Source organism: Lucilia cuprina, chromosome 6 (genome assembly GCF_022045245.1).
Source record: "Lucilia cuprina isolate Lc7/37 chromosome 6, ASM2204524v1, whole genome shotgun sequence".
Taxonomy (NCBI): domain Eukaryota; kingdom Metazoa; phylum Arthropoda; class Insecta; order Diptera; family Calliphoridae; genus Lucilia; species Lucilia cuprina.
The window spans coordinates 16,652,876-16,670,031 of NC_060954.1; the positions used below are offsets into that span (position 1 = coordinate 16,652,876).

The window sequence follows — 17,156 nt, forward strand, 5'->3', positions numbered from 1 at the left end:
CACTAAGTGTCCATATTTGATCTTAAAATGAATTTATTTACAGCATAAATGAAGGAATCTTAAGAATACCGACACTAAGAGATTTTAAATCGAGAATAAGGTTTACCAGTTTTCATTAATCTAGCTACAAATTCAAGTTGTTCAAATGCTGATACGAATGATAATCCGTTGTTATTATTTTGATGTTAAATCAGTCTCATAAATATTAGAATTGAAATTTCCCGGTCTGAGTTTAACAACAGTTTACTTGTGTTATAAAATATAAAACAATAACAAAGTATGATGGAAATAGCTGTTCCTTTCCTTTGTGTTTACTTAAAAATACATCCCTGATCTAAAGCGACTACTTAGCTTATTTTTTTTAATCACGTTAAAAAACGAAGAAATTTCCATCCGTCCTATTATATTTTGCTCTTAGACGATCCCATCCGTTCTCTTTAACACAAAATATTGACAGATCATCTTAGTTGTCTGCTCGTGTAAAGGGGGATTTAGCAAGTTCACTCTGTGAAGAATGGTATATTTTTACGTAGAGAAAATTCATTCTTCAACCGCACTGTTCGTATGTGGAGCAAACTTTCTGCAGAAGTATTCCCTGCCACTTTCGATGTGAAAAGATTTTAATACCAATGTCCACAAACACTACTCCCTCTATCCTCGATCTCACAACCTATTATCCTAGTTTCAGCACAATGCACTGCAAGAGTAGGGATCATCCTCTGAATGCTATAAAGTAGTAGACACACAGGATTACTAGCACATTTATGGAAAATTGGACGTTCGTATTCAGACGAATGTAAAGCATGTGGAGAGGACATTGAAACTTTGGAGCTAAGCCTAACCTATCCTTTGAAAATGTGGCCCAGTGCAGTTTCCATATTATACATCTGAGTCTTCATTTCACCATCTGAGTTCCGTCTCATTTAAAAGCCACTCATCTATCAATTTTGATGAGAACACTAGGGGAAGTGTAAATTTCACTTTGATCATGAGTTAAGTCTAGCGGTGGCTCTTTGGTTACGCATTTATCATATATTTAATTTCCCCATATACCCATATATCCTGAAACCCATATCAACTCAATGTGGTAGAATAACTACCAATTGTAACAGATTGGCTGTGGCTGGTTGTTCTCGCCTTTGGTTAATACAGCTGTTGTTGTGATGACAATCTTAAGCTGGAGTTCCACACCACGCTTTCTACGCGTTCTCGCATTCTATGCGTCTGTCAAAAAAGTAGAATCAATGTATTTGTATGATGAAAGTTACAAGCACAAAAGCGTGAATTGTCTTGACGCGTAGAATGCTTAAAGTAGTTCTACTTTTATAAGCGTCACAAGCGGCGCTCGAACATGTCAGCTGATTTTGACATTTTATATTATTTATTTAATGCGTATTTATAAATTTGAATAAAATTGATAAAAAGTTTAATGATGAAGAAACAAATAAAATCTGTAGAAAACGATAATTTTTTTAATAAGAGAGTAAAACGCGAAGTGTATATAAAAAGCGCGTAATGCTTTGGCACGAAGAGGGGTCGTGTGGACCTCCGGCTTTAGGCTGATTAGGAATCGAATCGTTCCGGAGAGGAGAAGTAATTGTCTTGGGAACTTAGTCAAACGATAACTGTAGGCGATGAAAATCGCTGCAAATCAAAAAAGCATTATAGAAAACTATTTGCAAAACTTTTTCACAAATTGTTACTAAATAGCATAGCTTGACTGTTAAACACCTAGCTATTTAACTCTCCCTGACTGTATGAATTTGTATTATTTAATTTATTTGTTTTTTTGTTTAAATATATATTTATTTTGTTGTTGTTTTTCTTTAAATCGTAATATACAAAAAAATAAAATAAAATATAGAGAATATAAACATTTAAAAAGATAAAAATAATAATAAAATAAAATGTTATGCAAAAGTGACATTTATAATTTCAGCTTGATTTTGTCAAAATACATAAAAAAATTTTTCTTTTTAACTTTAAATATTTGTTTATTTATTTATTTAGGTAAATAGTATTGTGAATGTATATTTTTCTTTAATTATTTATTTTTTTGTTTTTTTTTTTAATATTTATAAATATTTTGTTTGCAAATATATTCGGTTGGTTTTGTATTTGTTGTTGGTTTTTTTTTAAATATTTTTAACATAAAAAATATAAATATAAACATATAAAAAAGAGAATTATTAATATTAATTGTATTATAAACAACATTAAAAATGTAGATTTTTTATTTATTTTTTTTATTTACTTTCAACATTTATAAGCTTAAATTTAATTATAATTATAAAAAAATTAATAAAAAAAAGATAATATAATTAAATAAAAACATTAATTTGTCATATAATATATTCATTTCATCATTTATATATATATTAATAATATATTCAAGTATTCTTATTATGTGGGGCTTAGGTGTATAATTATTGTGTGTATGTGTGTAGTAGGAAATATAGAGGGCGTGGTTTTGGGTGTTTTATTCTATATTTATATATATTTTGTTTTAATTAAATTTAATTCTTTTTTTTTCTTTTTCTTAATTATTATTTTACTGTGCATTCTGTGCTCGTTTAGAATTTCTTTACCAAAAAAATTTTATGAAAAAATTAATGATTTTCAAATCCCTTATTCAGATGATTTATTGGGTTTGTTGTTGTATTTCAATCTTTTCCACTGTCATGTCTGGATTCATAGCTGTTGCTTCCTGTAAAACGAAAAACGAAATTATTTTAGTAAAAAACAAGTAGGAAAGTATAGTCGGGCATGGCCGACCATATGATACCCTACACCATGAGTATATTTTTACAATTTTTACTTTTATAAAATTTTTATTTTTTGTAAAGAAACTTTTATGTTGAATATTACCATAATTCCAAAATATTTAAGCCATTTATTGATAAAAAAAACTAAAATTTCTAAATGAGGCTTTATATAGGTCAAATATGGGCCGATCCTCGGTAAATTTGGGAAAAGTATATATTTCTAAATAACAGTTAGTTTTGTTGAGTTTCATTGCGATACAAATGGTTACAAGTCAATTTTAGACGTTTAAGTCATTTTTTGAAGGGGGGTTTGTATGGGGGCTAGGGTCAAATATAGGCCGATCCTTACGAAAATCTGCAGTATCATTTATACTTATATAAAACTTATTTGTGCCAATTTTTAGAGAGATAGCAGAATATTTGACGTAATTATAGCATAAAAAGTTCAAATCGGGAGGTACGGTTGTATGGGGCTAGGTGAAATAATGGACCGATTTCAACCATTTTCAATAGGCTTCGTCCTTGTGCCAAAAAACATGCTTGGCCCAAATTTCATCAAATTATCTTGAAAATTGCGGCCTGTACCTTGCGCACAAGGTTTACATGGACAGCCAGCCAGCCAGCCGGACAGACGGACGGACGGACGGACGGACATGTCTTAATCGACTCAAAAAATGATTCTGAATCGATCGGTATACTTTAAGGTGGGTATTGGACCAATATTTTTGTATGTTACAAACATCAGCACAAACGTATAATACCCTCCCCACTATAGTGGTGTAGGGTATAACAAAAAGCAAACAAAGCGAAATGTTACCTGTATTGCCTCAGCTAAAGCCCGATCATGATCAATTGGATCTCCATCAGATTGTATGGTAATCTTTTGTTCTACACGGGTTTCAACAATGCCATCACGTTCGGTTTTGTACTGGAAATGTTTGAAATAGATAAAAGATTATTTAAAATTCTAAAAAAATATATTTATAATAATTCCCGGAACATAATTTTTTCAAAATGTCGAACAATACTCCTCGCATTCTTAGTAGAATGACTTTATTACTAGAATCTTCTTTTTCAATATAAAATGAATCATATTTTAATCCGATATGTGAAGTAATCGTTTGACTTGCCTGTACTGCAAAGGTCAAATGCCAAAGAAACCAAAAGTTAAGTCAAAGTTTAATAATATTTAGTTTAGAACATATCTGCAAAAATACAACTTTTTGGTCTATCTTGAGCTTATCTGACAAATTCTTTGGTGGGAATCAAACCTACATGCGGTCTAACAGACCAAAGCATTACCTACTAACTGAAGGCAACCATCCAATTAAATATTTAAAAACACGAGAGAAAATTTAATCCAGAACCTTTCTATAGATTAAATTGAAACAACATATCGCTTCCACAGAACCAATTCCGATGCCGACAATTTCATATAAAAACCTAGGGACGGCAATTTTCTTAATAACAACTTATTCCAGAACTCTTCTATAGAATAAATAGAGACAAGATATCGCTTCCATAGGAACCAATACCGAAGCCGATTTCTTATTAAACATGAACTAATTATTAGTCCTATCAATCGTTTTCAAAAATATGTTGTACACATGCCGTTACCCTAAAAGATCTTTTGGAAGATAATTGAATTAAACTTTACAACACCAAGAAATACTGATTTTATCGGATAAAAGAATCCGATTTTTTATTAAGAACTCGAATAAATCACGACAAAACATCTGAATCCAATTGACAAAATGTACATCTGACTTTTTGTTGAACACCAGGGAAGATATAAGCGAATCCAAGTGTCCTAACTTCACCTCTCTTTCTCTAGTTTCAGAAGTAACACAGTTCTATGAAAACGGTGTTCTTTCACCTATTATTGACGCCTGTACTCCCCACGATATAAATATCATTCACAACCTTTTAATATTCTGACCATTTTCCGGGTGGTCCATAGACTAGTCATTTTTCAAGTCAAAGACTATCCAAAATACTAGTCAATATACTGGTCCATTTAATATTTAATAGAACAGTCCTTGGACTTGTCTATAGACTACTCCATAAGCGAGTCAGAAGCGTGGTCAATAACAAAGTCCACAGCCTTAACCACTGACTTGTTAGTAGACTAGTCCATTAACTTGTCCATAGTCCAGTCCATGGATAAGTCGATAGATTAATTCATAGACTAATCAATGGACAAGTTAATAGCCTAGCTTATAGGGTTCATTAGTTCATATACCAGGCATCATTAATTTATCAATAGTCTAGTCCATAGACTAATCAAAAGTTTAGTCCAAAGCCTATTTAATAGCTTACTGCCTCATTCATAACAACTTATCAGATGTTTATTGAACAAATTGTGTATGAAAAATTCTCTTATAAACCTGTGATAAATTGTTATGAATAAGACACTTAGTATAAAATATACACTTAGTATATAGAAAATTCTATAGTTTAGACTATAGACTTGTATTAGTCCATAGACTTATCAGTAGATTTGTCTACAGACTAGTCCATAGACTAAACAAAAGCTTAGTATATAACCTAGTCAATAAATTAGACTATAGACTAATCAAATGATCTCTTTTCTCTCTTTTCAATAGACCTGTGAATAGCCTAGTGATTAGACTACTAAATACCTTAGTCAATAGATTAAACTTTAGACCAGTCAATAGATTAATTCAAAGATTTGTATATAGGTTAGTCCATAGACTTGTCAACTGATTAGTATAGCTTAGCTTAGTATATATATTAATCAAAAGCTTACACTAGTAAATATATTACACTATAGACCTGTCAATAGATTAGCCCAAGGTCTTGTACAGATTAGTCCATAGACTTGTCAACACGCTAGTAAATAGCCTAATCAAATGCCTAATCCAAAAACTAGTGGATAGCTTAATATATACACTAGTCACTTGATAAGTCTCGTATAGTCAATAGTAGGGTTGAAACAAAAAGTCGAATTTTCGACTTTTTCCACTTTTTTTAAATTTTCGACTATTTTTGACTTTTTTCTATTTTCAAGTTTCCGATTTTTCGACTTTTCGACTTTTTTCAAATTTTATTTACAAAGTCGACTTTTCGACTTTTTTCACAAACAATAGTTATAGACTTCTTTGGAATAAAATAGTCGACTTCGCCTTTACAACTTTTTTCAACAAAAAGTCGATTTATAGAACCCTAGTCCATAGACTTGTCAACAAACTATTCCTTAGGCTAATCAAATGCATTGTCTATAAACTAGTAAATATATTAGACCTAAAACTAATATATAATCAACAGACTTATCAATGGTCTAGTCCTTTAAATAATACACAGATTAGTCCATGGAATTGTGCATAAACTAGTCAATAAACTTCTCAATAGAGTTGTCCATAGACTATTATGAAATGTTAGTTCAAAGATTAGTCAATAGACTAGTAAATATATTCATCAATAGACTTATCAATAAGCTTATCGAAATACTTGACAATAGACTAGTTAATAACCCAGTTTATAGACTAGGCCACAGAGTAGTCAATAGCTTAGTCCATAGACTTTTTAATAGATTAGTCAATAGTCAAAAGACTTGTATATAGATTAGTCCATTAGCTAGTACGTGGCCCAAACTGAAGAGTAGTCACTAGCATAATGTAAAGACTTCGTAATAGATTAGTCCATATACCTGTCAGTAGTTTAATCCATTGATTTGTCAAATGATTAATCCTTAAGTTTAGTCTTTAGACTAGTCAACTGATTAGTTAAAGAACATAGATAATTGTCTGTGATTATTAATACTGGACTTATATAGTTGATCTTTATACAGAAGAATAGCTCCATAGCAGAGCATAACTATTACATATATATCTTAACTTTAAATCATGTATATCATCTCAAATATGGTCATAGATATAGTTGCTTCGCCATGATGTCTAGAAAACATAATATAATGAAGAAAATTTGATTTTACATTTATAATCAAAACAGCTTTTCAAATGTTTATGGAATAAGTTCTTCAGAACCTAAAATCCTTTTAAAATTACAATATTGATCCAGAAAGCTTTTTCGAAGAAAGCTCTCAATAACCTTATTTTATACACAATTAAAATTTATCCTTTAATGGAATCAAAAAGTACCATTTACTCAATATGTAGTTAGTATAACCTTATTCTATATTCAAGTCAATTTGTACAAATGCTGCTTTAAAGCGGCAGTTTCTTTTTTTTACAATATTTTAGTTTTATGTAAATCACTTGGGTCTATTTAGAGACAAGACACGACATTCAAATAAACTACAACAATATACTTAAAAGACAACAACATTTAAGGACATAGAATTTAAAACGTCACAATAGATATATAAACCATATATACAAACGATTTTCGAGTATAATCGTTAGATAAAGAAAAACTTTTTTTAAAAACTTACACAAAAATTAAAACAATCTGAAATTAATGTTCTGAAAGGAATCATTAATTATATGAAATACTTACGGTAATGGTTTCGACTGTACGTGTTTTGCTGCTAACGGTTTGGCTGGAAACAATTTCACCTTCGGCCGTATAGCCGGGTGAATTTTCACCTAAAATAACGCGGGTTTGTTCAATACGAGGACCGGTGGTGGTAGCTGATGTAGAGGCAGATGTTTGATACAAAGGAGATTCCTAAAGGATATAATTTATAGTTTAGTTATGTTTTTTTTTTATATTTTAAAATTTAAATTTAAGATTAGAATTAGAATTTTAGTTAATATTTACTAACAAAAAAGTTAAAACTACTAAATAATGTTAAATTGTTAAAAACTTTGTTGCTGTAATTAATTAGTTGATTATTATTGCTAAAACAAACCTTATATGAGGTGGTATTATATATAGCAGTGGATCCATCATAAGGACCATCGATGGGTGTACCAGAATCTCCAGAACTTGTGGAGGAAATACTGTCACGTCTTTGGAACTAGTTTTTTTTGTGTTAAGGCAAATTTTGCATTCCAATTCATTCATTTTAGACAATTACAACAAAATAATAATGTTCAACATTATACAACAAAAGACAATAATAATAACAGGCAAAAACATAAAAACAAAAAGAAAAACGAAAAAAATTGTTAAAAATCATGCGTTTTCACAACATGCCTCTGTTGGTAGCAGCAGGTTTTATGATTTTCCTCCTCAAACTTACCTGATCTCCACTGGTTACCGTTGCTGTGGTCTTAACTTCTTGGGTCACAACACGTTGCTCTTGTTTATTGGGATCATGGGTACGTGTTGTGGCCACGGTTTTCTCTTCCAATTGTTCGGTTTTGGCTTTTTTACCCAAATCTTCGTGTGTGGTAGCTGTACGTGTTGTTACTGCGGTGGCAGTAACATAAGCACCACTGCTCAAATCGACGGCTGGAGCATCAGCCTTTAGATTGGCGTTTGTTTTATTGGATTTGTTTGCATTTTACACATCAATTAGGGACATTCGTTAGTTTGGACAGGATTTTATAGTTTTTTGATATGTTTTTTTTTTTTTTTTTTTGAGGAGGGGGATAGGTTGGTTTGTAGTTGAGAAACAAGCATTATTTAATAAAAACAAAAATAAATATATTGTTAATTATGGAACAAAAACAAAAAAAAGTGTTTAATTATATATTAATATTTACACTCAAAATTTAGCTAGCTAAGGAGTTAAGAACTGAAGGCAAATAAGCATTCTATTTGAAAGGGGTATTCAAGGAGTAAAACTCGAAGATTTGTGAATTGCTTTCAACGTTAGGAATCTTGTAAAAATAGCTCAATTTGGTCTTAAATTGCTATCCTTCAGAAATTGACCACAACTTTCTGCTTCTAACCTATGTTGTTGTTGTAACAGGTTGGCCATAACTGGATGTTCTTCCCTGGAGAAAAACTTCCGGTTGATACAGCTGTTGTTGAGTTGACAATCTTTAGCCGATTGAGAATCGGATCGTTCCGAAGCGGATATCGAATTGTCGTGGGAACATCTAACCTATGTAAATAATATCTTTTACCTGCATCTGGAATAAAGTTCAAACAAAGTCTCTAAGTATTGAAAGAATCAGGACCTAATACAAGCACTTTGTTTATGATCTTAATGCATCTAATCTCTGTGCCGAAGAGGCTAATACTGAACACTAACACTGTTTCAACGTCTTGCTAATAACCACAAAATTCACCTAGAATCAAAATAACTACTTCGTATGGTTTCGGAATCAACCTCTTTGCCAATATATTCGGCTTTTAACTAACATTCTCATTGCGACATTTGGGCTCCGACTACAACCACCACTTGTTTCCAGATCGCCACCAATAACAAGAACCGAAGAAGTTCTATAGGTAACTTTTAAGCCGTGAGCTAAAAACAGCCCAGGATTAAGTTTTAAGAACCTCAGTATCCAGATATTACAATAACATCAAAGTGGTGGAAAAGAATTATTTGCGATCGAGAGTCAATCACATGGAAAATGGATTTCAAAATTGTTTAAAATCATGCTAGTACGATAACATATTCCTGGATTAAAAACAATCGGTTGCGATCGAGACCCAAATGGAAAATTTATCTTAAATTTTATTTTATTTCTAATAACATGGAAATTTTTTTCTCAAAATTGGTCAAGCAGAATCATGTTGGAACGATAGTAGCAATATATAGTAAATTTAACAAACCCAATTTGTAACACACTATGAAACCCCCCGTTATACCTCTAATAATTGGATCAATTGGAATGGCAATTCAGATGCCGGATCTAAAGTTTCTACTGCTCCTACCTAATCGATTTGAATCCATCATGTCGACAAAGTAGGAATCGTCCCACACATGAATTACATCAAGTTATTTCTTAAAAATTTAGATCGACACCTAAGTTGTAGTTCCTACTTCAATCGTAATCGTTTTGAGTCACTTGAAATGGCATGAGTTTGTATTAAGGTTGATTATACGAATCATTCCATCCATGCAATTCATAAACATACAAAGAGAATCGTAAGTAAAAACTGGAAACGAGATTCCGAACAGTGATATCCTTTCGTTACTTCTTAGTTGTGTGAAAAGTTTCATAAGATCAAGATACATTGACTATGCAGCCGCCTGATCAATAGTTCCTAGTTGCGCTGTAATTCTTTTCTAGCATCTCTCTAATCATCATAAGATATTGTTAAGCTCCCACTAACAAAAATGTTAAGGACTATCCAAATAACAAACAGAAAAGATGAATCATTTTTTACCTACTGAATCTAAATACGAAACTCTTATCGAAAATCTGAAGTGTGGGATTGCTATATTGATACTCCCTTATTTTCCTATTTGCAGGAATCGCAGGATGTTGTCCCTGCAATTACAGAATAAGAGCAGCAAATTGGCTTTGATACTACATAATATATTCAAATTTGTACCGATAGCCAAGCCGATCAAATCCCTGATCGGTGTACACGTATACTACATCCAAACTAGTTGAGGAATGCGGGCATCCTTAAATAGGATGGCGTGACATTCAAGAATCGTGCTCAAATGGATACGGAGACGCGAGGATTTGATTGGCAACTGTATTGCTTCTGCAACCAAACCGTCCTCACGTAAGCAATCTTGTCGCTGTCATCACGAGATATAGATTATTTGGAAACCATGCATGAAGACTTGGTATGCCCCACAACGACTTCTATAGAAATTGTCAAGACGAGGAGGAGGGTATTGAACATCTTCTCTCTGTCTCTGCGCTAGCACACCTTCGATTTGTATATCTCGGCTAAGACTGGATAAGATTAATGCCTTTATTAGGCACAGAACTACCATACTTGATCAAGGTACTTATTAGTCCACAAAGACAAAACCTTCTGTAGTTCATATCTCCGCCTTAATCGTTTTAAATCCCTCAAGTGTATAAGTTTGTTTTTAAGTCCAAGTTAGGACCCTTCAATCCATGCAAGTTCTAAAATACCAGTTCTTGATTAGGCGATCAAATTTAGAAGTAAGTTGTAGTTCTAGTAGAAGTGCTTAGAGAAATTGTCGATTTTTACATCAAATGGGAAAAAGCTTTCGATTCCCATTCAAATACATTCAATATTACGGAATATACTTAAAAGTAATCATTCCAAAACTTTCTACAAAATAAAAACTTATTTATCTCTACATAATCCTACAAATAGGGATTTAAAAGTTTGAAAATTTAAACATGCTTTAAGTCACAAAGAAAAACTAACCTTATACTTACATTGACTTATAAATTTTATCAAATATTTAAACTCTAACTTAAAAAAAGCTTAAAAAATCAACATCAGAAACAAACTTAAACAGGGGTTGCCAAAACAAAATGTTAACAAAAAAAAAATAACTTTGCAAAACTAAAGCTTAACAAAAGCTTAAACTCACTACAGCAGCTAAATTCTATTAAAGCTCTTAGAAAACTATTATATAAGTCAATTTTTTAAGCAAACCTTGTGTTCCTGTGTAGAATAGGTCACCTCACCGGTACCCAAATTGCGTACTTCTTCCTCGACATTATGTGTTACGCCATCATCGTTCTTGGTCAATACTTGTTTGGTTGTTGTCTTCACCACCGTGGGTGTACCCACAAATGTGCTCATATTTTGTGTGGCACTCTTCTTCGGACTGCCCATAACCATTTCCTTAACATTTTCCGTTTCGTATTCATGTGTCATATCATCTTCAGAACTAGCCTCGGAATCACGTCTTAATGCATTCTTGCCCATGTGTTTAACACCATCGAAGAATTGTTGTCTAGTTATAGGTACAGTTTCGGTAGTAGTGCTAACTTGGGCTTGTTTGCCAAAGTGTGATGGATCGATTTGGGCATAATTCAAGATCAATTTTCCAGTAACGGGATCCTTAATAGCGGTGGCAGGATCAATGTCACCAGTATTGGGATCAATATCACCATATTCGCTCTTAATGCGTCCGGTAACGGGATCAATTTCTCCCGTCAAGGTCATAGTATGGGTAACGGTAGTGCGGGCACCAGCAAAGCGCGGATCGTTGGGGTCCACCTGTACAATTTCACCGGTAATGGGATCAATCATATTGTATACATAAACGGTTTTATTAAAGAATTTCAAGACACGACCCGAAACAGGATCGATTTCGCATGTTTGTGGATCGACTTCTTCGGGACGGCCTCTTTCGTCGACCTTAGAGATAAGCAAGATTCTGACAATAATCAGTTTGCCTGTCTTAGGATCAACGCGTGCCAATTTCGTGTAAACTTCACCAGATTCATTATCAACTTGTGTGGTAGCATAGAGTGGTTCACCGGTGGCGGCATCTAAATCGCCAGTAGCTGTGTAAATCTTACCGGAAGAAGGTTCAATCTTAGTGGTATTGGGATCAAGTTTGGTTTGTTTTTTTATTTCATTGGTCTTGGGATTGAGATAACCATAGATGGTGATGACATAACCAGTCTTAGGATCAACAGCACTAGATATGTATTGTTGTTCCTTGGTAGCGGGGTCAACAGCACCGGTAGGCATCCAAATTTGATTGGATTTGGGATCGATAACAATTTCCTTATCCTTAGCAGAGCTGACTTGGCTAATAGGTGCCTTTGTCTTGGGATCGACACGTTGCTGCACAATACGCAAAGATATAATGCGGGCATAGTCTTTGTCTGGTTTATTATTTTTAGGATTAATTTGATTCTTGAGTACAATTTGTCCAGTGGCAGGATCGATTTTGATGTCACGTGTCACGGATTTGCCTGACTTGGGATCGGTAAAGGTAATGGTGTGTTTAACTAAATCAATTTGACCATATTTGGTATCAATCTTGCCAGCTCTAGGATCAAATTGACCACCAGAGGTTTCCACTTGAGCGGTCTTAGGATCGATGATGTTCTTTTTAGAGTCATATTTACCAGCCAATGAGGTAACCTCTACAATAGGATCAATCTGTTGGCCCACTTCAATAAGACGTCCTTGGTTGGGATCTACTTTGCCTGTCTTGGGATCAATTACACCCATAATGGTAAGTTGTCCAGTAGCTGGATCAACCTTGACATTCTTGGTTACAACAATTTTACCGCTCTTGGGATCAATAGATTTAAGTTCGCCAGTTCTGATATTGATTTCACCATATTTGGTATCCAACAAGCCAGAGTCCATATTCAAAACACCCAATGATCTTTCAACATCACCATTAACTGTGTCGATTTTGCCAGTGGCAGGATCAATGCGGCTGCTGATCACAGTCAATTCTACAACAGGATCATCTTGAGGAGTAATAGCCATAACAAGACCCAACGACTCATCCACACGTCCAGTAGCGGGATCAGTAACACCGGTAACCAATTGTATATGTCCAGTCTTGGGATCAACTTCACCATGATAGGTTTCATTATTACCAGTCTTGGTATTCAAGGCAACAAGAGTACCCTTCTTGGGATCAATCAAACCATATTTAGTATCAATAAGGCCAGTAGCAGGATCTAAAATGCCAGTGGAATGTTCAACTTGACCATTTTCGGTATCAATTCTCTTTGTGGCGGGATCAAATCTAGAGGTGATAACCATGATCTTAACGCGTTTCTTCTTGGGTTTACCAGCAGCTGAGGCGGCACCACCAACTCCGGAAGCAGCTGTTCTAGTGGGTGTGGGAGGAGGAATAGAAGATTTGCCCACAGATTGAGGAGAGGCGGTCGATGAACGACCTTCTTTAGTGGGTGTAGAATCAGTGGATGAAACTGCCTTACCAGCAGCCACTTCTAAGACATCTTCATCTTGAGGAGTAACAGTAATGATTTGACCCAAAGAACCATCAGTACGACCAGTCTTGGGATCAACTACACCGCTTACCAAATGTATGTGTCCGGTCTTGGGATCAACATTGCCATTAACACTTTCATGTTTACCAGTGCTGGGGTTGAAAGCCACCAATGTACCCTTTTTAGGATCTATCAAACCATATTTAGTATCAACTAGGCCAGTGGCGGGATCCAATATACCAGTAGTAATATCCAAGGTACCATTATCGGCATCAATTTTCTTAGACTTGGGATCCATTTTTGAAGTGATGATAGTGATCTTGACACGTTTTTTCTTGGGATCATCCTGAGTGCTAATAGCCATAACTTGTCCCAAAGATTTGTCAAAACGGCCAGTCTTAGGATCAGTGGCACCATTTAAGAAATTAATGTTGCCAGTGGCGTGATCTACGACACCATGGTGAACTTCTTTCTTGCCAGTTTGTGGATTCAAAGCCAATAATGTACCATTTTTGGGATCAATTAAACCATATTTAGTATCTACCATTCCAGTAGCAGGATCAAATACACCCGTAGAGTTGTCCACAGTACCTCTATCGGTATCAATTCTCTTGGTCTTGGGATCAACATGGGCAGTAACAACGGTAAGCTTAACAGCTTCCTCTTGGGGCGATACTGCAATAACTTGTCCCAATGAATTGTCCAAACGACCTGTTCTAGGATCCATAACACCATGCAATAAATGTAAGTAACCTGTCTTAGGATCAACATTGCCTTGAACGGTTTCCTTCTTGCCAGTCTTGGGATTAACAGTCAATAGAGTACCCTTTTTAGGATCAATAAGACCGAATTTAGTATCAACAAGTCCAGTTAGAGGATCTAAAGTGCCAGTGGTTTGATCTACAGAACCATTTTCCACATCCACACGCTTAGTTTTGGGATCAATTTTAGAGGTTACAATAGTTATTTTAACATTCTTCTTTCTGGGACCAGCTACTGGAACATCTGAATCATCCAAAGGTGTTACGGCGATTATTTGACCCAAACTATTGTCGAAACGTCCAGTTCTGGGATCGGTGACACCATTCACCAAATGAATATTACCATTTACAGGATCAATATCACCTTGATACAATTCCATTTTACCAGTTTTGGGATTAACAGCCACCAAGGTGCCCTTAGTGGGATCAATCATGCCATATTTAGATTCTACCAGACCGGTAGCAGGATCATAGACGCCAGTGGTAAGATCCATAGAACCATTTTCGGCATCAATTCTCTTAGTTGTGGGATCGAATTTCGAGGTAATGACCGAAATCTTAACACGTTTCTTTTTGGGATCATTCAAAGGAGCAAAGGCAAATATTTGACCCAAGGAGTTATCTACACGACCAGTCTTGGGATCGGTGACACCATTCAATAGATTAATATGACCAGTTCTGGGATCATATTCTCCTTGATATGTTTCCTGTTTGCCGGTCAAAGGATTGAGAGTTGAAACGGTGCCGTTCTTAAAATCAAGCAAACCATATTTGGAATCCACTACTCCGGTAGAAGGATCGTAGGTACCAGTAGATTGATCTACAGAACCATGATCAGCATCGATGGTATTAGTTCTGGGATCAATGCGGGAAGTAATGACAGTAACCTTAACCGGTTCACCACTGGGCGAAACGGCAATAATTTGTCCCAAAGAATTGTCCAAGCGTCCGGTTTTGGGATCAGCCACTCCATTAATCAAATGAATATCACCCGTCAAAGGATCAATTTCACCTTGATAGGTTTCCTTTTTACCATTCTTGGGATTCAAAGCAACCAAAGTAGCTTTCTTGGGATCAATCAAACCATATTTCGAGTCTATCAAACCTGTAGCAGGATCTAAGCTGCCAGTAGAATGATCCACTTTACCATGGGCAGCATCAATTTTCTTCGATTTAGGATCAAATTTGGCTGTGGTGACGGTAAGCTTAACATTAACCTTTTTGGGTGAATCTTCCAAAGGTGTAATGGCTAAAATTTGACCCAAAGTATTATCGACCTGACCGGTTTTAGGATCAACAACACCACTTAACAAATGAATATTGCCAGTTTGGGAGTCTACCTCACCTTGATGTGTTTCCTTTTTGCCGGTCTTAGGATTAACCGCCACCAAAGTACCCTTCTTGGGATCAATTAAACCATATTTGGAATCAATTAAACCAGTAGCAGGATCCAAGGTGCCGGTTGAATGATCAACAAAACCATTTTCAACATCAATGTTACGTGTTTGAGGATCGTATTTAGAGGTTATGGCGGTAATCTTAACCACTTGAGGAGCAAAGGCAATAATTTGTCCCAAACTATTATCGGCCATGCCAGTTCTGGGATCCACAACACAATGCAACAAATGTATATTGCCAGTTTGAGGATCAATATCACCCTTGTGTGTTTCCTTCTTGCCCGTGTTGGAATTTGTCACAGTCAATGTACCCTTTTTGGGATCAATCAAACCATATTTGGTATCAATATGTCCACTAGCTGGATCCAAAGTGCCAGCCGAGTGTTCAACAAAACCATTTTCAGCATCGATTTTCTTAGTCTTGGGATCAATTTTACCGGTAATGACCATAACTTTAACTTGATTTTTAGGTTTTACCAAACCAGTATAGGCGGGCTTATATCTTTCAGAATCCAAAAATGCTGTTGTAGGATCCACTAAAGGTTTATAGCTGCCGGGAGCACCAGAAGCATAACCTTGGGTGGGACTCTTAGAGGGAGAATAAGATCTCTTTTGGGCATCACTTAAAGGAATGGCAGCAGCATCAACAGCACTGCCTTGCAACTTGGCTTTGGTGGCGGGCGAAAGATTGGCTTCCTTTAATAATTTCGCCTTTGTCCTGGGCGATAATTGACCCTTGTTGAGTTTATCACGTGTACGTGGTGACAGTTGACCCGATTTAAGTTTTTCGGCTTGTTTCTTCAAATCCTCTTCATTGCCGGGAGCATAATTAAACGCTAAACCAATTTTCTTTTGTTGAGAACCAGGCGACAATTGTTCTTGACCATCATGGCCACGCTTGCTGCCATCGGGATCTTGATCATAACGGAAACCACCGGGAATGTAAGATTTGCGTGTGGGACTAGTGTCACCATCAGCATCTGTATACTCGTAGGGTTTAGTGTGACCGGGAGCACTGGCATTATTGTGATCACCAGTATCAGCCGCCACTAATTCGAGTTCATTAGGTCTGTCAGATTTTTTCTTATCCTTAGCATCCTTAGATGGTGAACCACTCTTGCTCTTGCGACCCGAAGAGAATAAACCAACACCCTATTGGCCGTTAATGGGGGTTTGGTTGAAGTTATAATGGTGATCAAGTTACAGATTATAATGAAATTATAAAAAAAATTGGAAACAAAAAAAGAAAAGAAATGGGAAAAATAAAAAAAATATAATTAAATTAAAATTAACAAAAATAAAAAATACTTAAAATTACATAAATTAAAGTTAAATAATAAAATTATTTAAATAATTATATAAAAAAAAATTATAGACAAACAATTTTAATAATAAATATTTTGTGATCATTGACAACGAAATTCTTACTTAATTAAATTAATTTAATTGAAATGTTTAACTAATACTTACACGTCTGCCAGATTTATCCGATTTTTGCGAATCATTCAAATCGTCGTTACCTTTAAAGTTTAAATA

At 34.8% G+C, this 17,156-nt stretch overlaps 1 protein-coding gene across 5 annotated transcripts in view; it reads right to left on the reverse strand.

The window, feature by feature from the left end:
- Positions 1-2,533: 2,533 nt before the first annotated feature.
- LOC111677581 (protein 4.1 homolog) overlaps positions 2,534-17,156 on the reverse strand; it is a 94,402-nt gene continuing 79,779 nt past the window's right edge. For 2 of the 5 annotated variants that reach the window (XM_046954995.1, XM_046954993.1), the window contains 7 exons: positions 17,091-17,140; positions 11,184-16,772; positions 7,933-8,157; positions 7,600-7,707; positions 7,245-7,415; positions 3,583-3,693; positions 2,534-2,707 (listed from right to left, as the gene is read on the reverse strand). In XM_046954995.1, coding sequence (XP_046810951.1) covers positions 2,642-2,707; positions 3,583-3,693; positions 7,245-7,415; positions 7,600-7,707; positions 7,933-8,157; positions 11,184-16,772; positions 17,091-17,140 — 6,320 coding nt within the window. In that variant the 3' untranslated portion in view covers positions 2,534-2,641. The remainder of the gene's footprint in view (positions 2,708-3,582; positions 3,694-7,244; positions 7,416-7,599; positions 7,708-7,932; positions 8,158-11,183; positions 16,773-17,090; positions 17,141-17,156) is intronic. The other 3 variants (XM_046954997.1, XM_046954994.1, XM_046954996.1) reach the window with 3 other exon arrangements.